The sequence below is a fragment of the Gracilinanus agilis genome, chromosome 3 (assembly GCF_016433145.1).
Source record: "Gracilinanus agilis isolate LMUSP501 chromosome 3, AgileGrace, whole genome shotgun sequence".
NCBI classification, from domain to species: Eukaryota; Metazoa; Chordata; class Mammalia; order Didelphimorphia; family Didelphidae; genus Gracilinanus; species Gracilinanus agilis.
The window spans coordinates 380,204,574-380,228,334 of NC_058132.1; the positions used below are offsets into that span (position 1 = coordinate 380,204,574).

The following is a 23,761-nucleotide window of genomic DNA, read 5'->3' on the forward strand; positions in this document are numbered from 1 at the left end:
AGCTGAACTCATTGAGCCACCAATGCAGACTCTCCAATACAGAAGAAGTGTCATGCAAAAGAATCCCTCTTTCAGCAAGAGCCACCAAGGCAGCAGAAATCCAATGCAGAGACACCAATGCAGAAGTCCTCCCTCAGCAAGAGCATCCAAGGCAGCAGAGAATGAACCAGAATGCCCTTGGCTGGCTCTTTTATAAGCAGTTTTCTTCACTTCACTTCCTGTCTCTCTGGTTTCTCCTTCCTTTCACTGTGGGCTGGTCTATCACACCTCAGGAACCAATCAAAGTCTCTCAATTTGCCTAGCACTGGGGGTGGGGCAGTGCTTGTGATCTTTTAGGACTGTTAATGACTAAGTAAGTGTGAACTCTCTTGGTTAGTGACTTACTAAGTAGGGGTACTTCAAGTTTCTGATTGATTAACTTAAAATAGGCAAAGGAAATAAAAAAAACACTTTCACATTACCACACTGAATTTTAGGTTTATTCATTCAATTATGAATACAGTAAGTTTCTTTACAATTGATAGTTACACTTGAATATCATATTTCAGTTTATTAGATTGAAGAATTTTAGATTAGTAGGTAAACAACTGAGAAAACATTTTCTATGAAGACTAGTTTTGTGAAATTGACATTATTTGTCTATTCAAGAATATCTAAAAAGATCTTGGAATATCCTTATGGAAACAGTGTGTATGTGTGTGTGTTCTGATTCCAGCTCTTGTCTTATGTGATAATAAAAAGAACATTATACTGGGAGACCAGAGCCCTAGTCTCAGATTTTTTACTGCTCTGTTTTGGGACCTTAAGCAAATCATTTCTCTCTAGGCCTCAGTTTTCTCATTTGTAAACAAAAAGAACAGAGTGAATAATCTCTGAATATCCTTTTAGCTCAAAAACTCTCTAAGCTATAATCATTATAGAAAAATTTGTTTAAAAATTTTCTTCATATTGAAAATGTGTTATATTAAAATGAATTTTATGTATAATATATAGATATGTAGGTAAATAAATATATGTAGATATTGCATATCAGTATATAAATATGTGGATGTGTGTATACATGTGTATGTATGGCAGAGAAGTGATAAAACTAAATAACCCAAATGATGCACATTTTGGGACATAAACAATATAGGAATTTGTTTTCCTTGAATATGCATATTTCATTACAAGGGTTTTGTTTTCCTTTTCTTTTTTTTCTCCATTGGAGATGGGAAAGAAAAAATAAATTTTCAATAACAAGAAAAGATTTTGTTTTAAAAAAATAATTAATTTAAATAATATAGCTTACATTTACATGGCATTTTCAATCAATTAACATTAATTTATTAGTACCTATAGTGTGCTAAGTACTAAAAAAATTTTTTAAAGGAAAAACAATCCCTTCTCCTAATTTAGAAAACTCACCAGATCAAATCTTAATGAGGAAGTCCAGAAAAGGTCACGATGATTCATTTGTGTCCAGTCCAGGTCAGCATAGGTAGCAGATGGTATAGTCTGTGGACTCTGGGGATGAAGTCAGGCCAGGAGCATGCTATATTCCAGCACCCAGGAGAGGCTGTGAAATGACAGAAAAGGAGATCTGAGATCCATTTTATGAGACCACCAAGCACATACACTACAATAGAGACTCACCAACTGCTGTGTCACCCTCTACCCATTTCTGGCTCATAATTCCAGAAAGGACTTAGAAAGGGACCTATGCTCAAGGGCATCTTTCTCAGGGAGGGAGACCCTGGGCAGGAATCTCAGACCAATTCTGTCATTCTGAACCAACAGAACTTTCCAGCTGATTGATAGGGGCTAACATTCATCTGTTGCTCATCCCTAGAGTTAGAGTAAGAACTTGAAGAGCTCAGACCAATTGACAGTGAACAGACTTTGACTCTGAGTTAACTAGCTTGGGAGTACTGAAAACTTGAAAATCTCCATGCTGTTCTTGAGATCCTAGAAAATAACACAATACTCAATACTCCCAGAAAGTAGCAATAGAACCAGTCTAAACCTTCCTTTCACAAATGCTACAGAGCCTACGCCTAACATGAAGTCTGAGGTCAGGAAGTAGGTTGAAAAAATGAGCAAACAAAAAGAATCCCACCATAGAAAACTTATAGTATCAGGAAATCTCAAGTCATAAAAGTAGAAGAAAATGGCTCTAAAAAATCTACAATTAAATCTAAGAAAAAAACACTACATGGGCATGAACTCAGCTAGAATTCCTGGAAGTGATGAAGCAAGAATTAAAAACATTTTTTAATGTTTTTTATTGATGAAATGAGGATACTAAATGGAAAAAATGGAGAATGAGAGCTATAGAGAAAAGAATTGGAAAGAAAATTAACAGCTTGGCACAAGTGGTACAAAATCTTGCCCACGCTACAAACTCTCTGAAAATTATGAAGGAACCAAATAGAAGTCAATGACTACAAAATAGGTAATATTAAAAGAGTCAAAAAACTGAAAAAAGAAAATGTAAGATATCTCATAGCAAAAAACAATTGATCTGGAAAACAAGTTAAAAAGAAAAAAATTTAAGAATCATTGGATTAAGTGCTATGATCAAGAAAAAAAAAAGTCTAGGAATATTTGAAGAAATTTTAAAACTACCCATATCTTTTAGAACCAGAAGGCAAAGTGGAAATTGAAAGGACCCACCATGTATTTCCTGAAAGAAAGCCTTAAATGAAGGAACATCATAGTCAAAATACACCAAATAGCTAGAAAAAAAATTCGAGAACTGAGGAGATCACACAGAATTTAGCAGCTACCCCTATAAAGGAGTGGTGAACTTAAAATATAGTATTCCAGAATGTAAAGGATATAAGGATATAAAGCTGATAGCCAGGGGGCAGCTGGGTAGCTCAGTGGATTGAGAGCCAGGCCTAGAGACGGGAAGGTCCTAGGTTCAAATTTGGCCTCAGACACTTCCCAGCTGTGTGACCCTGGGCAAGTCACTTGACCCCCATTGCCTACCCTTACCACTCTTCCACCTATAAGTCAATACACAGAAGTTAAGGGTTAAAAAAAAAATAATAAAAAAAAAAAAAGCTGATAGCCAAAAATCACCTGCCCAAAGAAACTGATTATAATGCTATAGAAAGAAACAAATGAACCTTTACTAACTTCAAAAGATCCCAGATGAAAAGACCCAAACTACAGAGAACATTTGAAGTTCCAACACAAAAGTTAAGAGAAATATAAAAAAAGTAAACATGAATAAATAATGATATGGAATTTAAACAAGGATAAGCTTTTTACATTCAAATATGGAGAGATGATAAGTCTCTCCTCTGAACCCTATCATCATCGAGGCAAAGAGAAAATCTAACAGAATTGTAGTTTCTCTTTGGTCTGAGATTCACACCCTGGTTATTCTTCTGCAGGCCTGGGAGTAGTTCTGTTATGTCTTGACTATCTTAAGAATGGAAAAAGAGAGGAAGAGGAATATACTGGGAAAAGGAGAGGGAAAGGAAGATTAGGGGACATTATTTCACACAGTCAGAGAGCTTAAGTAAACATCTTTACAAATGAGAAGGGGGTGGAGAAAGCAGTTCACACTTTATCCTCTCTTATGAAATATCCAAAAAGAGAAAGAATATGTTCCTGCATTCTTGCACAAACACATGGGTACTAAATTACATTTATTTAACAGGGATATAGGAAAAAGGGAGAAAGGGGAAAGAGTAATAGAGGCAAGATTGGGGGGGGCAGGAAATTGGTCTTAAACAAAACTAAGGATGCATAAAAATCTTAATGGTACCTTTTGAGGTGGCAAAGAATGGGAATCTGAGGGAGTTCCTGAAAACTGGAGAAAGACTGAACAAGTTACTATGTAAAAATGTGGTGGTAGGATACTATTTTTCTGTGAGAAATGATGGATATGATTTCAGAAAAACCTGGGTAGGTTTGTATGAATGGATGCCAAATGAAGTGAACAGAAGCAGAACAATTTATACAGTGACAACAATATGGTAAAGACAAACAACTGTGAAAGAATTAGGAACTCTTATCAACATAATTACCACTTCCAGAGAACAAATGATAAGATATACCACCTACCTCCAGATAGAAAAGTGAAGGACCCAGAATGCAAAATAAGACCATTTTTTTGGGACACAGCTAATGCAGAAGTTTGTTTTGTTTCACTATAAATGTTTTTTAATAGAGTTTGTTTTCGGTTTTCAACTGAATCAGGTGGGAGGATTAGAAGGTAGATTTTTGATCATTTAAAATACATATATTACAAAATGTCAGGAGAAGAAATAAAAGGTAATGGATGTAGATAGCTTTTTCTAGGGGGTTGAATGAAAGGAAAGGAGACATGCAGGACAACTGAGGGAATGCAATAAATTGTATGACCCCTACTTGTGTGAAGTCTGAAATGTAGTGAAGATACAGGTCATAATTGTTGAGTTTGATGAACTAGGAGGTGAGGGCATTTGAGGGGATAGAAGCATATAAATTTCAGACCTCAAGGATTTGTGATAAAGAAGTTTATAAACCAAATGCTAAGTTCCTTGAAAAAGGAGAATGATCTAAACCTGATAGATAACTGTGACCAAGATCAATATAGTTATGTGGACAGGTGGAGTAAACCTCAAAGGAGGGGAGATTGCACAGTGATGGAAGTGAAAAGCTAGCAACAAGTGTTTATCTGTTTCTCCCCACCTAGTAGTGCATAGGGTGGCCAGGGATGTAATGTTATCTTGGAAAATCTAGATTTCTTTAATTGCCAGATGGAAATAGTATAAAAAGAAGCCAGCAAAGATGAAGCAAATCTTACTGAGGATAGAATGGTTTCATAGGACATAGTGTAAGAGTAGGTCAAAATATTCTAGAGACTTAGGAAGGGTAAAACTAAGATGAATGAAGATAAAGAAGTAGGGTGTGCTTAGCAAGGAACAGGCAACCCAGGCAATCTCTGATGATAAATCAAGGTGGCTATGAAGCATAGTGGAAAGAGTGTTGTACTTTTGGAGTGAGGCTTGTGGTAACTTTGGCTGTGATTCTTGTAAATTCTTAAAGCTACCTTTCTCAATGTATCTAGTTAGTCCTTGAGGCCTGCTGTTCCAGGAACACTACCTTACTATGAAAAAGCTAAGCTCTTCCAATTTTTGAAATTCACAAAGTCATTTTCTTGTCAAAGGGGTACTCTTCTCCCAAAACAAGTTCCTTTCATGGACTTGGCTGAACTACTCTTTCATTTAGCAATAAACTGACTTATAAAGACTCTCGGGGTATGCGGGAATCTCCTCAGCCAATCCCAATGCACTTCCTGGGCATTGTTATTTCACCTCATCCAATGGTTTTCATTTCCTTCCAAACTGATTTATGACTTGACGACTTTGAATGATTTTAGTTCTCACCTGATAAAGGAATCTGGGTTCAGAGCATATTGCTAGTTTCTTTTCCTGGGGTGAGGTATTGATTGTTTCAATTTGCCTGCCTCCTTATAATCAAGACACAGGAATTTCAGGGTTTGTAAATGAAAATGGTACATTCGTAAGTGAAAGAAAAATCAAGAATATGATCATCTCTGGGTATAACTGAGGTAAAGTGGAGGAGTAGGTCATGGGGATTGAGTAGCTTGAAGAACTTGGAAGCTAGGGGTTTTGAAGGAACCTAAATATGAATGCATTAAGTCCTTCCATATAAGGGTAGGATTTGAAAGAGAAAGACTGAACCAAGCACTAAAATCATTAAGAAAAAAGGAAGAATAGTAACCTAATAATCAGAAGATAATAATTGCCAAAACCTTTATTTGATAATTTGGATAGTATAAACCTCAAAAGGGGGAGGTTGCTGAGTTATGATGGTAGAGGAGGACTTCCAAAGTGACAAAGGGAATCAAGGTATACCCTAACATACCCTTTAGATGAAGATATAAAAGAAAAAGTAGCCAGTGATGGAAAAGGAAGCCAGAGAAACAATGTGATCCAGAAGATAGGAATAAGAAAGCAAGGCAATTTAAGAAAAAGTTAGTAAAAATAAAAATAAATAACCTGCTCCTGGAAGAAAAGGGATGGGTTGTATTGTGACATGAACTCTCTAAGGTAAATGGACACATCATAATAACAAACATTATTGCTACTATTTGTGAATTCTTTATTTACTGTTTCCTTTCACAGGCAGTGGTTGATGCTTGCAAAATAATGGGAAATCGGAAATATTATGATCAAATAATACAAGACCAACTTGAATTCCAAAGGCATAAAATTGCTGATGAAGTTGATGTTGTTACCATGAAAGATTACATGCATGTAAGGAATATTTTCAGTATTTTAAAACATTAGTGAGAAAGGCTTCCCTCATCCTATCACTAAGGGGAAAAAATCATATTATTAGAATAATTCATAGCAACCCTATGTAAAGTGATAATTCAAAAAAACAAACAACTCACTTTTAATTTCTAAATTCTAATTTCTAAAAACTTCAAGACTTATTATAATACCATATTGGTATGAATATATGGCACCCTATGGTGTTGACTATATCCATAAAATGAAATTTCTTTAAAAGAAAAGTTTGTAGTTACACTGAAAAATATCTATGCTGAAAATATAATTACTCAAAATACATTTATAAAATAATTTATTTATTTGGGAGAAAATTATTTTTCTAAAACTGAACGACTATACTTTTACCATGCAAAAATGTTGTAATAAATTAAGGGAAACCAAGAAAATGGAAAAACACGATAATGACTAGGAAAAAGTAAATACTTCTTCCTCTATCCATGCACCTCCCCTCTCCCCAATCACATACAGTCCCACAACCTACAACCACCTTTGCACTCTTTCAGGTCACAAATGTTTCTCTCACAACTAGACCTATTAAAAAGCCTCTTCCATGTGTGATAAAGAGTTTTAATGAAAGAACTTACATAAGTTTTTGGCACCTGAAGAGGAAGACACTACAGATGGAACAGTCTCATTTGCCTTTTTCCTCTCTTTCTCTCCAATCTTAGATGCCACCACAAGCACAAGGCTTGGAAGCATCACTACACTGTAGAATCCATTTCTATTGCTTCTTTCTTCTACCATGATCTCTCCCCATCACACACTTATCCAATTTTTCTGATCTGTGACATTAAGCTCCATAGAGCCACCATATATGTTGCCATAAGAAACCCCAGTATCATCTCTCTAAAAAAAGGAAAATGGAAATTCCTTGTGGAGTTGACTCCTAGGAATTCTTTTACACTACTTGCTTTTGGAGAACCAGAAAGGTGATGTACTATATGTAATTCCTTCATTTTTACTGAATTTTCATTTTTCTTTATACTTCTTTTATTTCAAAGAAAATATCATGAACATAATTATTATTATTTAAAATCTTTGCCTTCCTTCTTAGAATCAATACTAAGTACCAATACTAAGGCTGGGCAATGGGGGTTAAGTGTCTTGCTCAAGATCACACAGCTAGCAAGTATCTGAGGAGAGGTTTGAACCCTGGACCGCTCATTTCCAGACCTGGGTCTCCATCCATTCTCTTACAAAAATGAACAATATGGAAATACCTTTTGGATGACACCATATCTATAAACCAGATCAAATTACTTACCATTTCCAGGAAGGGGAAGAAAGGGAGGAAAGGAGACAATTTGGATCATACAACCTAAGAAAACTTATGTGGAAATTTGTTATTACGTGTAATTAATCAAATAAAATATCTTTACAAAAAAAAAAAAAAGAAAACAATTCCTGGATTCAGAAGTTTGATGATCTTCTTGTATATATTTTTTATTTATAGCAAAAATTGTTAAGAAACTTCCACTGAAAATTTAAAGAAATCCCATCAGGTCATTAGTGTTGGTTCTTTGCTCTACAGTTTACCAGTTTTCTGGATGAAACTCCAGCATATCTTGGGGGCAAAAGTAACTGCTGGAGAAAGCTGAGCCTGGAAAACATCCCAAAAACAATGATAATATATGACATAATGAATTATGCAACTTCTGGAACACTCTCAGATCGTCTACAAAAAGAATTGAAGTATCTGTTGCAAAAACCAAAATCTGTAGAGATGCAACGTGACCAACTCTGGATTGTTTCTAAAATTAGGTAAAGATGATCTATTATAATTTTAACTTGTAATAAGACAAATGTTTAGTTACTCTAATATGCTGTATGTAAAAGATAACCAATTCTCTTAGTATGAATTTGCTATGGATTATCATTTAGGAGTTATATCTACCCTATCTTGAAGGTCTCCTGGCTTCAGCCCAGGAATAACAATGACTTCTAGAAGTAGGGAAATGTTTTAGCCCTTCTCTCTCCAAGGCCAGCTGACACATACTTCTCAATTATTTTCTTTTTCTATCAACTGTTACATAATAATAAAGTTTTCTCTCTCTTTAAAATGTTTTTATTATAAAATTGTTAACTATTAGCATAATGTCCTCACCTCCACTTTTCAGCTTCATTGACTTTCTTTGAGATTCAACTCAAATCTCACCTTCTGCAGACTTTTCCCTCTCCCCGTCCCCCCACCCCCATGTCTGCCTCTGAGGTTACTTTCAATACACAATAGATGGATATATAGATAGATAGTTGTGCCTTAGTGATTTATATAGACATGTATATATATATATACATATATATACATTATATGCACAATGATTTACATGTCATCTTACCCCTTAGAATTTGAACTCATTGAAGACAGAGAGTGTTTATACCTTTCTTTTTATCTCCAGAACTTAGCATTATGCCTAGCACATAATAAATGCTTAATTAACTAATTGACTAATTAAAAAATAAGTGAAATAAAGGAATAATCATACATAAAATCCTTAGCTTTAAACAAGATACAAGGAAATTAATGAATAAACAAATTTGTGTGTGTGTGTCTCTTCCATATCTGTGTAAAGTTCTGCTATAAATTCTCTCTTATTCTCCTAGAGCTGCCATATACTTTTTTGGTTGGATGAAAAGGAAATCAAAAAGGTTTTAATCTCCCTTTGCTCGTGAAGTACTATCTTGCATCACTAATGGCTCTTTGGTGGTTGCTACTGAAAAAAATGATCAGAGCTCCATTTAAAAATCCCAGTGTATTATCATCTGAGGAAATGAGGGCAAAAGATGACAGCTCTAATTTTATTTTCCACCCCCACCCACCCCCTCCACAATTGTTAAAGCCATTTAATTTACTGATCTTAAATGATCAGTGAGGATGTACAGTGGAGAGAGCGCCAGCCTTGGATTCAGGAAGACCTTGATTCAAATCTTGCTTCTGATATATAATAGCTTTTTTATATACTATGAGCAAGTTACCTAACCTTTTATTACTCCCAACAAACTATGAAAGACTATGAGCTGTCCATCTTTAGAGAGAATTTTTTTTCTTTTTAAAAATTTATTTTATTTTTTTGTTACATTCTGAGTTTCAAGTTTTTTCCCTCTCTCCCTACCAATCCTGCATAAGAGCAGGCCAACATTAATGTAAATATATATGTGGAACCACATAACATATACTTTTAAATATCAATTCTTTCTCTGGAAGTAGATAGCATTTTCCTTCTTAAGTTCTTTGTAGTTGATTTGAATGGTCATATTACTCAAAATACCTTATTCATTTAGAGTTATTCTTCAAAGAGTACTGCTATTACTGTATACAATGATTTCTTGGTTGTTTGTTTTATTTTACATTATTTAATACAAGTCTTTTCATGTTTTTCTGAAAGCAACCTGCTCTTCATTCTTATAGCAGAGCAGTATACCTTCATATACTACAACTTATTTAGCCATTCCCCAATTGATAGGCATCCCCTCACTTTCCAGTTCTTTGCCACCACAAAGGGAGATGTTATAAATATTTTAGAACATATAGATTCCTTTTCCCATGAACATACTGAAAAACAGATCTAATAGTGGTATTGCTAGATTAAAGTGCACACAGTTTGAAAACTCTTTGGGCATAATTCCAAATTGCTCTCTAAAATGGTTGGGCCAGTTCACAATTATACCAACAGTGAATGTATCCCAATTTTTCCATATCCCGTCCAACATTGGTTATGTTCTGTCATTCTAATCAATCTAATAGGTGTGAAATGGTTCCTCAGAGTTGGTTTAATTTGCATTTCTCTAATCAATAATGATTTAGATCATTTTTTATATGACTATATATGGCTTTAATTTCTTTTTCAAAAAAACTGCCTGTTCATATCTTTTGATCATTTGTCAATTGGAAAATGAGTCATTTTCTTATACAGTGGTTCCCAAACTTTTTTGGCCTACCACCCCTTTCCAGAAAAAATATTACTTAGCCCCCTGGAAATTAATTCTTTTTAAATTTTAATAGCAATTAATAGGAAAGATAAATGCACCTGTGGCCATCACTGCTTCCCTGGATTGCTGCAGCACCCACCAGGGGGTAGTAGTGCCCACTTTGGGAATCACTGTCTTATAAATTTGACTCAGTTCTTTAGATATTTGAGATAGGATGCCTTTTACCTGAGAATCTGGGTATAAAAATTCCCCCTAGCCCCAATTTTCTGCTTTTCTTCTAATCTTGGCTTCATTGATTTTATTTGTACAAAATTTTTTCAATTTAAGGTAACCAAAAGTATTCTTTTTATATCCCAAAATGCTCTTTATCTCTTGTTTATTCAGAAAATCTTCCCTTTTCCATAAATTTGGATAGGTAATATTTTCCATGCTCTTCTAATTTACTTACAATATCTCCTTTTATGTCTAGGACATATATGTCCATTTTGACCATATCTTGGTAAATGATGTAAGGTGTTGGTTTATACCGAGTTTCTGCCAGACTGCTTTCCTGTTGTCCCAGCAATGTTTACGAATGAGCGATTTCTTATCTCCAAAGCTTAGATCTTTGCATTTATTGAACACAAAGTTAATATAATCATTTACTAGTGTGTATTGCATACCTACTCTATTTCTACTGATCTACTATCCTGTTTCTTAACAAGTACCAAATAGTTATAATTACTGACATATAATACAGTTTAAGATCTGGCATTTTTAGTCCTCCTTCCTTTATATATTTTTCCATTAATTTATTTGATGTTCTTGTCCTTTTGTTCTTCCACATGAATTTTGTCATTATTTATTGCTCAATAAATATTTTTGGTAGTTTAAGTGGGATAATGTTGAATAAATAGATTGACTTGTTCTTCCTATGAACAATGAATGTTTCTCCAATTACTTAAATCTGACTTTAGTTGTATAGAAAGTATTTTAGGTTTTTTTCATTTTATTTTTAAATCTCTTACTTTCCATTTTGGAGTCAATACTATATATTGGCTCCAAGGCAGAAGAGTGGTAAGGGCTAGGCAATGGGGGTTAAGTGACTTGCCCAGGGTCACACATCTAGGAAGTATCTGAGGCCAAATTTGAACCTTCTGTCTCTAGGCCTGGCTCTCAATCCACTAGGAAGTATCTGAGGCCAAATTTGAACCTTCCGTCTCTAGGCCTGGCTCTCAATCCACTGAGCCACCCAACTGCCCCCTAGAAAGTGTTTTTTAATCATTTTCATATAGTTCTGAGTTTGTCTTGGCAGGTATACTCACAGGTATTTTATACTGTCTTGAATTCTTTTAATTGAAATATCTCTTGGGACAGCTGGGTAGCTCAGGATTGAGAACCAGGCCTAGAGACGGGAAGGTCCTAGGTTCAGTTCTGGCCTCAGACCCTTCCTAGCTGTGTGACCCTGGGCAAGTCACATAACCCCCATTGCCTAGCCCTTACTACTCTTCTGCCTTATTGGTTTCTTCTTGCCAATGATTTGTTGGTAATATATGGGAATGGTAATCATGTATATGTGTTTATTTTATATCCTACTCCTTTGATAAAATTGTTTCAACTAATTTTTAGCTTATTCTCCAGGATTTTCCAAGTATATAATCATATTTTCTGCAAAAAAAGATAGTTTTTATTAACAAACTAAACTACCTATTCTGATTCCTTTAATTTGCTTTTTTTTTTCTCTTACTGCTATTGATAGCATTTCTAGTACCATATTGAATGATACTGCTGATAATGATCAACCTTGCTTCTCTCCTGATTTTACTGGTAATGCACCTAGATTATCTCCATTACAGATAATGCTTGCTGATGGTGTTATGTAGATGCTTCTTAATGTTTTAAGGAGAAATCAATTTGTACTCATGCATTCAGGTGTTTTTAAAAAATATGAATGAATGTTGTATTTTGTCAAAGCCTTTTCTGCATCTATTTATATAATCATATGATTTTTTTTTACTTTGTTATTGATAAAATAAATTATTCTAATAGTTTTCCTGGTATAAATCCTCTTTGGTCACAATGTTTAATCTTTGTGATATATTGCTATAGGCTCCTAGCTAGTATTTTATTTAGGATTTTTGCATCAATATTTATTAGTGAAATTGGTCTATAATTTTCTTTCTCTGTTTTTGCTCATCCTGTTTAAGTATCAACACCATATTTGTTTCATAAAAGAAGTTTGGTAGAACTTGTGCCTTGCCTATTATTCTAAATAATTTGTTTAATATTGAAATTTAAATTTTTGATAGGATTTACTACTTAATCCCTCTGATCCTGATGGGATTTTTTTCTGATGTGTTTTTCTTAGGAAGCTCATTTTATAGTCTATTCAATTTCCTTTTTTTAAAAAAATAGGCTTATTTAGATATTCTATTTCCAATATAACATAATATAATATAATATTGGCAACTTACATTTTTGAAAGTATGCTTCAATTTCACATAAATTGTTAAATTTATTGGCATATAATTAATTGAGCAAAATAGCTCCTAATAATTATTTTAATTTCATCTTCATTAGTAGTATATTATCCTTTCCCTTTTTTATATTAGTGATTGTTTTGCCTTCTTAAAGTCATTTTAACCAATAGTTTGTTTTTTCTATCAGACTAGCTCCTGGTTTTATTTATTAAATCAGTGGTTTTCTTACATTCAATTTTATTAATCCTCATCTTTAAGTTTTGAGATTTTCAATTTAGTTTTGAATTGAGGGGTTTTCAATTTGTTCTTTTCATAGTTTTTAAAAATTGTACACCCAATTCCTTGATTTGTTCTTTCTTTGTTTTATTGACATAAGCATTTAAAGATATAAATTTTACTCTTATTATTGCTTTTTCTGCCTCCTATAAGTTTTGGTATGCTGTCTCATTATTATCATTCCTTTTAACAAAATTATTTATTGTTTCTATAATACATTCTTTGACCCATTCATCCTTTAAAATCAGGTGGCTTAGTTATTAATTTTTAATCTGTTTCCATGGTACTTTGTTAAATGTAATTTTATTGCATTATAATCTGACAGAAGCATTTTAATATGTCTATGCCCTAACATATGGTCAGTTTTTGTAAAGGTGCCATGTACCACTAAGAAAAAGATATATTCTTTTCTATTCCCATTCATTTCTCTCCAGATGTCTATTATATCTAGCTTATCTAGGATTTTGTTAATCAGTTTGACTTCTTTCTCATTTATTTTTTGGTCAGATTTATTATCTACTTGTAAGAGGGGGGAAAGTTAAGGTAATCCACTATTAGAGTTTTGCTATCTATGTCTACCTATAATCCATTTACCATTTTCTTTATAAATTTAGATGCTATAGAATTTAGTGCATATATGTTTACTATTGATATTTATTATCAATGGTATCTTTAAAATAATGCATTTTTTTATCTTTTTAAAATTACATCTATTTTAGCTTTAAAATCATCTGAGATCATGATTGCTACTGCTGATTTTTTTATATCAGCTGAAGCATAGTATTTGAATCTATTTTGCTTTGTTTCCATCTTATCAGTGAGGTTATCCCTTTCACATTTAAATGTACAATTACTAGTTGTATATTTCCCACCATTTCCTTCCATTGTTTCTATCCTTCCACTGTCTCTGTCTCTCTCTCTGTCTCTCTGTCTCTCTCTCTCTCTCTCTCTCTCTCTCTCTCTCTCTCTCTCTCTCTCTCTCTCTCTCTCCCATTCCTCTTCAGAAGTCTAATTTGCTTCTGACCACTGCCTCCCTAATTCATATACCCTGTTAAGAGTCTCTCTCTCCTATCCTATCCCATTGCCCTCCTATTTCTCTGTACAAAGACTTTTATACCCAACTAGATATATATGTAAGGGCAGGTATGTGCCATGGTAGATAAGGTGCCACGCCTGAAGTTTGGAAGACATCTTGAGTTCAAGTCTGACCTCAGATATTTAACTGTGTGACCCTAAACAAATCATTTAACTCTGTTTACCTCAATTTCTTCATCTATCCAAAGAGTTATAGAAGGAAGTGGCAAACTACTACAGCATTATCTTTGCTATAAAACCCCAGTTGGGGACAGGAAGAGATGGACGTGACTGAAATGACTGAACAAAAGATGTACATGTTATTCCCTTTTTAATTCAGTGAAAATAGGGTTCTTACACTGCCCACCTCCACCCTATCTTCCACTGCACTGTAAAAAGTTTTTCCATTCATGCCTTTTTCTTATGAGTTAATTTGCTCCATTTCACTTCCCCTTACCCAATTTTATTTTTTTGGATCATCCCAACATAATCTACTCAAACCCAAGTCCTCTATCTATGTATGTATACTCTTTCTAACTATCCTAAAAATTATAATCTTAAGAATTACATTTTCCTACATAAAACAGTAAACAGCTTAACCTTATTAAATCCTTTATGATTATATATACCATCTTTCATGTATTTTTCCTGATTCTTGTATTTGAAAGTCAGATTTTCTATTCAGTTCTGATCTTTTCCTCAAGAATGTCTGAAAGTCCTTTAGTTCACTAAATTTCTTTTTTTCTTTAGTAGGAATGAACTCAGCTTTTCTGAAAAGGTTATTCTTGTTTCAAATCCAGTTCTTTTGGTCTTCAGAATATCACATTCCATACATACCCTTGGGTCTTTTAATGTAGAAGCTGCTAAAGTTGGTGTCATCCAACTATAGCTTCACAAAATTTGAATTACTTCTTTCTAGTTGCTTGTAATATTTTTTCCTTGACCTAAGAACTTTGAAACTTAGCTATAATGTGAATTTTCTTTTTGGAATCTTAGGTGGTGATTAGTGATTTTTTTCAATTTCTAATTTACCCTCTAGTTCTAAAACTTCAGGACAATTTTACTTAATAATTTCTAGAAATATAATATCTAGAATCTATATGATTACTTTCAGGTAACTTAATTCTAATATTATCTCTCTTCAATCTGTTTTCTAGGTCAGTTGTTTTTCCAATGAGATATTTAATGTTCTCTTTTATCTTTTCATTTTTAAAATTTTGTTTTATTATTTCTTGATAGCTTATGAAGTCATTAACTTCCCTTTGCCCAATGCTAATTTTTATTTTTTAGGAGTTTTTTTTTTTCAGAAGATTTTTAGATCTCTTTTTCCAATTGGTTGTCTTTATTTTCAAAATCATCTTGATTTTCTTGTATTCCCTCCTTTTCTTTTTCCAGTTTTCTCCCTACCTTTCATTTGATTTTTAAGTCCTTTTTAAGCTCTTCCATGGTATTGGGGGTGGACATGTCTATTTTACATTTTTATTTGAAAATTTGCAAGTACTTGTTTCGACTTCATTGTCTTCTTCTGAGTTTTAACCCTTATCTTCTATATTATCATACTAGCTTTCTATGATCAAGTTCTTTTCCTGCAGTTTATTTTTAAAGACCTATTTCCCAGTTATGCTGAGGTCAGGCTCTGCTCCAGGGTATGAGGCATAATGTCTCAGGCTTCATGTTTTTCATGTTGTTTTCAGAACTATATCTGAGGATCTTTGATTTTTTGCTTCTTCCAATGTGCTGTGAACCAAACACAGGAAAGATCAATGCTCTCCTGGCTTATGCCTTTGTTTATGAGTTACTCAAGTAATTCTTTTCATCTCTGAGCCTAACCAGTCTCCCTACTACCTACCCTTGCCCCTGCACTATTGCTTCTGCCAAAGTTTTCACTACATGCTGGTTCCATCCTAAGACCATCAGTTCACTCCTTTGCCCAGAAACCAAAAACTCCACTCTACTCAACCATAACCAGTTCTCTTTATCCTGGAACAGCAAGCAAGATCTCAACACTTCTGAGATTACACTTGCCCCTCTCTGCTTGCTCCTTCTCTCCCATATACATAGGCCAAGATCCTGTTTAGTTGGTACTACTGGACCTTGCAGAGAGCCCCTCAAATTACCCCTGATCAGTCACCCAAATCCCCACCCCCAACCATCTGTGGGGTAAAAGTTTCTGAAGTCCTGACTTCAACACAGCTGGTATCTGCACTTTGTTCCTGACCAGACCACCACACTAGTAGGTCAGATCTTTTCTAAAATCCTCCTAAATTTCCTTAGACAGGACAACTGTCAGCTTTTTATAATTTGTGCCTATCTAAAATTCAATTTGAGATATTAGTTTAAGTTATTTGAAAAGGAATCCAAAAGAACCATGTAATATCTTGCCATGTTTGTCATCTTACAATCCTTTTGAAATCCCAGATCCAGACCCCATTCTCCCAAAATATAATTATTTGTAAGTATAGATAGATGGCAATAGGGCAAGAAGACTAAAGAGGAACTGTTGATGACTTCACATAACACAATCATCCTATAATATTGTGGAATTAATATCATTTTTCTATATGATGATGCTATGACTAATCCACTGTATTGTCAATGTATTATAAATCTTTCACCATAGTACTGATTAGTTTTGCTGAGCTATCCATACTTTCTTTTTATTTCATTTTTATGGTCATGCAAAACACACTTCCATAAATGGTCATTGTTGTAAGGGCAAAGTTACACATAACCAAAACTCCAAAATAAAACCATAAATATACTGATGTGAAAGATGATGCCAACAGTTCTTTCTCTTGAGGTAGATAGCATTCCTAGTCATAAGTTCTTCAGAATTGTCTCAGATCATTGCATTGCTGAGAGTAACCAAGTTTTCACAAATAATCATCTCCAATATTGCAATTATTGGGTACAAGGTTCTCCCTGTTCTGCTTATTTCACTCTGCATCAGTTTCTACAGATCTTTCTAGCTTTTTCTGAAATCATCTTACTTATCATTTCTTATAGCACAATAGTATTCCATTACCAACATGCACCACAATTTGTTCAGCCATTCCCCAATTGATGGACATCCCCTCAATTTCCAATTCTTTGCCACTACAAAAAGAACTGCTATAAATATTTTTATACACATAGGTCCTTTCCCCCTTTTTTATATCTCTTGGGATACAGACCCGGTAGTCCATCTGTGTTTTCTAACCCATTTACTGAATGACCAAGGGTAAGAATTTTCTAAACAAGTGGTCTGAGTTAGTATAGCCAACAAGAACTTTTCTCTTTGTAAAACAAATTAGCGCATATCCATGGTCTAAGACAGCATGATATGTTGAAGAGGCTAGAGGATTTAGATGCAAGTTTTATTTTTGACTCTTCCACTGTCACTATTTGACATTGAGTGGGCAATTTAGCTTTTTGGGGTTACTATAGTAAAGAAAATAGGACAAATAGCTATAGAGATATCGAAGCAGCAGCTATTGCCAATAAACCTAACAAGGTTTTCAACCATTCTCTCTTCTGTGCTATAGTTGTCTGTAGACAGCTTATAAAATTTGGAAGAAGTAAGATTTCCTCTGTAGTTTTCTAAGCTGACATTATATTGCTGCTTGTAGAACTCTGTTCTTGAAGAAGAGAAATAGGCAAGTAAAAATTATTCAAGGTGGAGGCAGCTGAGTGGCTCAGTGGATTGAGAGCTAGGCTTAGAGACAGAAGGTCTTAGGTTCAAAATTGGCCTCAGATCCTTCCTAGTTGTGTGACCCTGGGCAAATCACTTAACCCCCATTGCCTAGCCCTTACCATTCTTCTGCCCTGAAACCAATACACAGTATTGATTCCATGATGGAAAGTAAGGGTTTTAAAAAATATATTCAAGGTGGAACAAATCAGCCTCACAGGTCTAGCTTTCCTTGATAGATTTTCCTGTATGTGTTTCTTTGTGTGTGTCTCTTATGGTCCAAACCATGCTGTGCTAAGATTTGGGAAAGATAACACAGAAGAATTTAGCAGGGTCAGCCACAGCTGCATCACTAGCAATAACTTCTGAGCTCTTCCCTATGATTTCTGATGTTCCTATATTAGAATTTGTGTAATCCTAACACTAGAGTTTAGACTCCTTACATGTAAAGAGAAGGGGTTAGACAAGATGATTTCTTACATCACCAACCAACCAAGGATGCACTTCAGGAACTTGCCAGGACATCCATGGAAGACAGTAAGTACAGGTATATGCTAGTCATTATCAGAGGATGTCATGGGACAGGTGAGGAGAGTAATCTCAGGAAACTGAGGTAAGATTACTGATGGATAATTCTAAAATACTGAACTGAATATTAAAATGGGCATCCAAACATAGAATGTCATTGGTAGTGAGACATAAGTTCTTAGTAGAGATTACCAGGCCATGACATAGTTTCCTTAACTTTCTGTTGCCCATTGACTACTTTTTATAAGTGATCTAATCAAATTCACCTTCATTTCTTACCTGTTGCTATAGTGGATTTTAGGCTTTCTGCCCTAAAATATAATTCTAACTGCTATAAAGGGCTTAGCCCCTATTTATACCTTTCAATTCCTTGCTTATTAAGATTCTTGCTCTTAATTCCCAAAAAAGTAAAAACCAAGTGAGTATATTCTTTAAACCTTCAGATTAAATGCAAAATAATTTTCTATGATTTTTTTTACTTGGTATATGAGGATTATGTTCAAATGAATCACTATACTGTATTTTCTTGAACAAACAACATTGTTATAACTTCAGTTTCTTTTGATTATAGTGCTAGCGCAGTCTAGGAACTCAAGTGCTTCTTTTAAAATTTTTTTTTTAATTTTATTATTTACTTTTAACATTCTTTTAAAATTTTGAGTTTCAAACTCACTCACTCCCACTCCCTTCCATACCCAATGAGAAGGCAAGAAATATATCAATTATACTTGTGAAATCATGCAAAACAGGCTTGCATATTGGCCATATTTCTTTCTTTCTTTCTTTCTTAAAACAAAACAAAACAAAACAAAACCAGACCTTCCGTCTTACTCAATATCAGTTCCATGGGGAAGAGCAATAAGGGCTAGGCAACTGGGGTTAAGTGACTTGCCCAGTCACACATCTAGAAAGTGTTTGAGGCCAGATTTGAACCCAGGTCTTCCTGGTTTCAGGCCTGGCTCTCTATCCACTGAGACACCTAGCTGCACCCATATTAACTATATATTTTTAAAAACCAAGAAAAATAAAGTGAGAAAAAACATTTCAATTTGCACTGAGTTCATTAGTTCTTTCTGTGGAAGTAGAAAATATTTTGTTTAGTCACGAATCCTTTGGAATTATCTTGGATCATTGTATTAATCAATTTAACCAAATCTTTTACCTCATATTTTATTGTTTCTATTTCTTCAGATTTCATTTTGAGACACTTCTTAAAAATGTTTAACTTTATGTTAAGCATTCTGCTCATGGAGGGGTCGGGGAGTGCACTGTGCCAAACTTCAGATTTTTTTCTGTTGCTGTTTTGATTGCTAGTTCTGAAGGTCTGAAAGTTTGGGTGCTTCCAAGGTGGGGTGATCTTGGGAGAGGCATGTGATCACTGCTCTCCTTGTCTGTGCTTTGATATTTACTGAGGAATGGCCCCCCCACTACTTTGTAGCTGCAAATATTCACACCTCTCTTTGCTTTGGAACTGTTAGTTTAAGGGATCATAGACTGATGACTAGAAGTGACCTTAGAGGTTATCTAGTACAATTTCCTTGTTTTTATATGTGAAAAACTGAGTCCCAGAGATCTTAAGTGACTTCAAAGTCCCTAACTTACAACAAGTGGAAGGCAGTGCTGGGATTTAAAACAAGAGCCTCAGACTCCAAAACCAGCAGGCTTCCCAATATATCATCTTTCTAGCAACCTGAAATCGTAGGTATATTATTGTTTTATTTACTAAATTTACAAGGCAATTTTTAAATTCCATCCTTTTTTTTGGTCAGTATCATTATCATACCCTCAGATCATTACATCATGCTTGTTTGCATAGAGCACCAAGTTAAGCACTATGTCATGTAATTAAACAGAAATTGTCATTGATCTCGACCATTGTGTGTATACACATACAAATGTATAAATATGTGCCAGGGCTATCCATAGACCTCAGGGGAAAATCCTCTGTTTGCCATTCAGTTCTCTAAATAGATTTGGTGATTGACTATTCATTGAAATAAATTCCTGTCATTTATAGCACATGATTTTTACAGGTCTTCTTCACCTTCTTCTATAAGTGTATCTTCTTTACAAAAATATTATCAACAACAACTAACAAAACCCAACCAATCAGGCCGTCGCACAAAGCGAGCACAACTAAAGATTGCGAAGATGAGAAAAGCTTATCAGAATGAAAAAGAGAAAAATATGGAAGTAAGTCCAAAGTGAAAAATGGTTTTAAAAAATGTTTAGGGGGCAGCTGGGTAGCTCAGTGGATTGAGAGTCAGGCCTAGAGACAGGAAGTCCTAGGTTCAAATCTGGCCTCAGACACTTCCCAGCTGTATGACCCTGGGCAAGTCACTTGACCCCTATTGCCTAGCTCTTACCACTCTTCTGCCTTGGAGCCAATACACAGTATTGACTCCAAGATGAAAGATAAGGGTTTTAAATAAATAATTAATTAATTGAAGATTAAAATTTTTTTTTTAATTTGGCTGTAGATACAGTTGCCTAGGGAATTCTACTCATTTTCTTTATGTGTAAACTTAATGATGAAGCATTTATTAAGTGAATGAATATCTTTAACAGTATGAAAGCTATTTTCATCTTGGTGAAAATGTATTTTTAAAACTGTTAAAATTCCATTTGCTCTTCAAATATACATCAATGACTAAATTCTACAACACAAAACTCCTTCATTGAGAACATGCACTATTTTGATATGCTGTTACTATGAAGTCCATTTATTATAGTTTAGTATTGGCAGGAAAAGAATATTGAACTGAAAAACAATGTCCTGGCTCTGCATCAGCATTTGTGGCAGGAAATTATTGTCATTATGTATTAACACTTATAATTCAACATATCTCTGATTAAACTATTTCCAAGATGCAAGTAAGTTCCATCTGAATATTTCAGGACTTCAGAAGTATCACAGTACCAATAAAAATGACTTTTATTTCTAATTTTAACCAGGAATCAAATAAGCAAAAAAGAAATGAAAAAGATCAGCATCGTATTGTTATCATTACACCATCTTACGAACTTTTGGGAATTAACTCACCTGCTTCAGATGATGAATTGGAGCAAGAAGCAAAGGAATTATTTTCTTGGTCCAAACAGCTCTGTCTTGATAACTCATAGTTAATTAACAAAATAATCCATACCGTTCAATATTGTAAGTGATTATTAATTCAACTATTTACAAATACAGGTATGTAGATTTTGCTCCTAACTCAGTTTAAGTGATAAGTTTTCTTAGCCATAAATATTCTTGTCCATCAGAATTTGAATAAAAATAAAGTTAAGATGTGGCAAAATGCTGTATGGTTTAATATGATTAATAATGAGTGACTCAATTTTTGGAATCCTAATCAGTTTTGCTGTTGTATCATTTTCTTTAAATATCTAAGCAATCCCTGGTTTGTATAAAGAAAAAGATTCACAAAATACATAAATTGTACTCCAGTTAGTCTACAAAAAATTTCAATTTCATATTGTTCTGCCAAATATTGCAACAGGAGGAATAACACAACCTATGAGATCATTACTGAGAATTTTCACTTTAAGTACAAGGCAAAATGTTTATATTCTCTTTGGATACAAATATAAAATTGAAAACTGTCCTGGACAGATAATTTACTTAAAATGTATACTTTTTAAATTAAAGTATCTAACATAGGGAATTGTTAATAATGACAAAATTTTTTTCTGTGATTCTAACCTAGTGGAAAATATCTGTTTCTCCCAATGATTGGTATTAATGAGCCAAAAATATATGATAATAATTTCTGAAGCAACAGACTTAATTTCCATTTTGATGAATATTTAAAATATATGAATTGATTTGAAATTTTTGTAAAAAGCTAGTTGCTTACATGTATAAAAAATTTTATTTGCTGATATTATAGCCTTACTATTAATTAGTACTCTTTCCATAAGAACACACTGATTTCATACCTATGAAGTGATATATCATCCCCTGGGTTTTAAAACTGGATCAGGTAAAAGTTGAATTTGAAAGAATTTGATCTTTTTCTTATCTCCTAATCCTTATCACATATTACTTCATTAAACTGGAAAATATCCCATCACCCAAACCAATTACAAAATAAAATCAATAGACATATGCAATAACAAAGCCCAGAAACATGACTATTGTACTGTAATAATTAATCTCATTTACCACTTGATTCAATAAGCATTTATTAAGTGCCATGTATCATTTGTTTTTATCATAATATCTCCTAAAACCATATCCTTCTCTTTACTCATGTGATTACTACACTAGTTTAGGCCTTCGACCTCTTATCAGAATATTGGAATAGATTTCTGGTTTGTTTTCCTATCTCTCTTTTCTCCAATTCATCTTTCACAGAGTTGCTAAAATAGGACTTTAAAAAAAAACCCAAAAACCTTACCTTCTATTGTAGAATCAATACTAAGTATTGGTTCCAAGGCAGAAGAGCAATAAGGGCTAGGCATCTGAGTGAAGTGACTTGCCCAGAGTCACACAGCTAGGAAGTGGCTGAGGTCAAATTTGAACCCAGGACCTCCTGTCTCCAGGACTTGTGCTCTATCCACAGAGCCACTACTACCCCTAAAATAACCTTCCTAAAGTTTTACACATTTTTATCTTATATCTCCCACATTTAGGAATCTGTTGTAGCTTATTAATAACTCCTCAACTGACACAAAGGTCTTTTTACAGTAGCCAGAAGAGATTTTATTTATCTTGATATCTACTGGAACTTTCTTAAAAAGGTAAAGCAACTAATAATTTTTTGAGTTGTGAGGATGATGATTTCTTCATTTAAAAAGTAAAGGAATTGTGGGAAGTCAGTTATTATGCTGAGTCAGTCTATAGGATTCCATTTTAAAACCTTCAGTAAGATGATGGTGCACATGCTCACTGATTTCCTGAATATTTGGCAGGTAGCCTACAAAAGATAGTGGTGGCACATACTCACTAACCTCATTGAACCTTGGAATAATCATAAACCAAGGGAGGAGCTGAGGCATCACTAACCTCATGTCCTTGTGATTCCATGGTCCAGTCCAAATACTTTTGCACTTATCTGGAAGATGCTTACTCCAGTCTATAAAATGCCAGGCCCAGCTCTAATGGCTATTGGCCCTTCCAAGGATTTCCTGCCTTGTGGTATTGAATAAACTCTCTTTAATTTGCTGAGTTTGCCTCTTTAATCAAGGCAAAGGCCTGAAGGTGTATTTCTTTTAAAAGGGACATTCTTTTCCAAAAATTTTACGAGCAGGGAGTCAAGATTTTGGGGGGGGTCAAGATGATTGGAATGTTACCATACCGTCTGAGAGAATAAAGCTAGAGTTAGAATTGTTGTACCCAAATTTTAATACTTAACCCAGGTTCTATCATGGCCGGAGGAAGAATCACACTGACAATGCAATATGCAAGAAGAGGCTCATTCTTTACTAGCAATAATAGCTAGGGTCGCTAGGCAGAGAGGCATGCCTGAATGACCCCTTGGAATTCTCAGCCAAGAGTTTATATAGAAATGTTTGGGGAAGGGGGT

The 23,761-nt window shown here is 34.2% G+C and overlaps 1 protein-coding gene across 1 annotated transcript in view; it reads left to right on the plus strand.

Annotated features, from left to right (window-relative positions):
* The window catches only part of C3HXorf58 (chromosome 3 CXorf58 homolog), a 48,384-nt gene extending 27,028 nt beyond the window's left edge, over positions 1-21,356 (plus strand). The window contains exons 6-9 of the mRNA XM_044666821.1: positions 6,129-6,260; positions 7,831-8,060; positions 20,267-20,426; positions 21,189-21,356. Coding sequence (XP_044522756.1) covers positions 6,129-6,260; positions 7,831-8,060; positions 20,267-20,426; positions 21,189-21,356 — 690 coding nt within the window. The remainder of the gene's footprint in view (positions 1-6,128; positions 6,261-7,830; positions 8,061-20,266; positions 20,427-21,188) is intronic.
* The last annotated feature ends 2,405 nt before the right edge of the window (positions 21,357-23,761 follow it).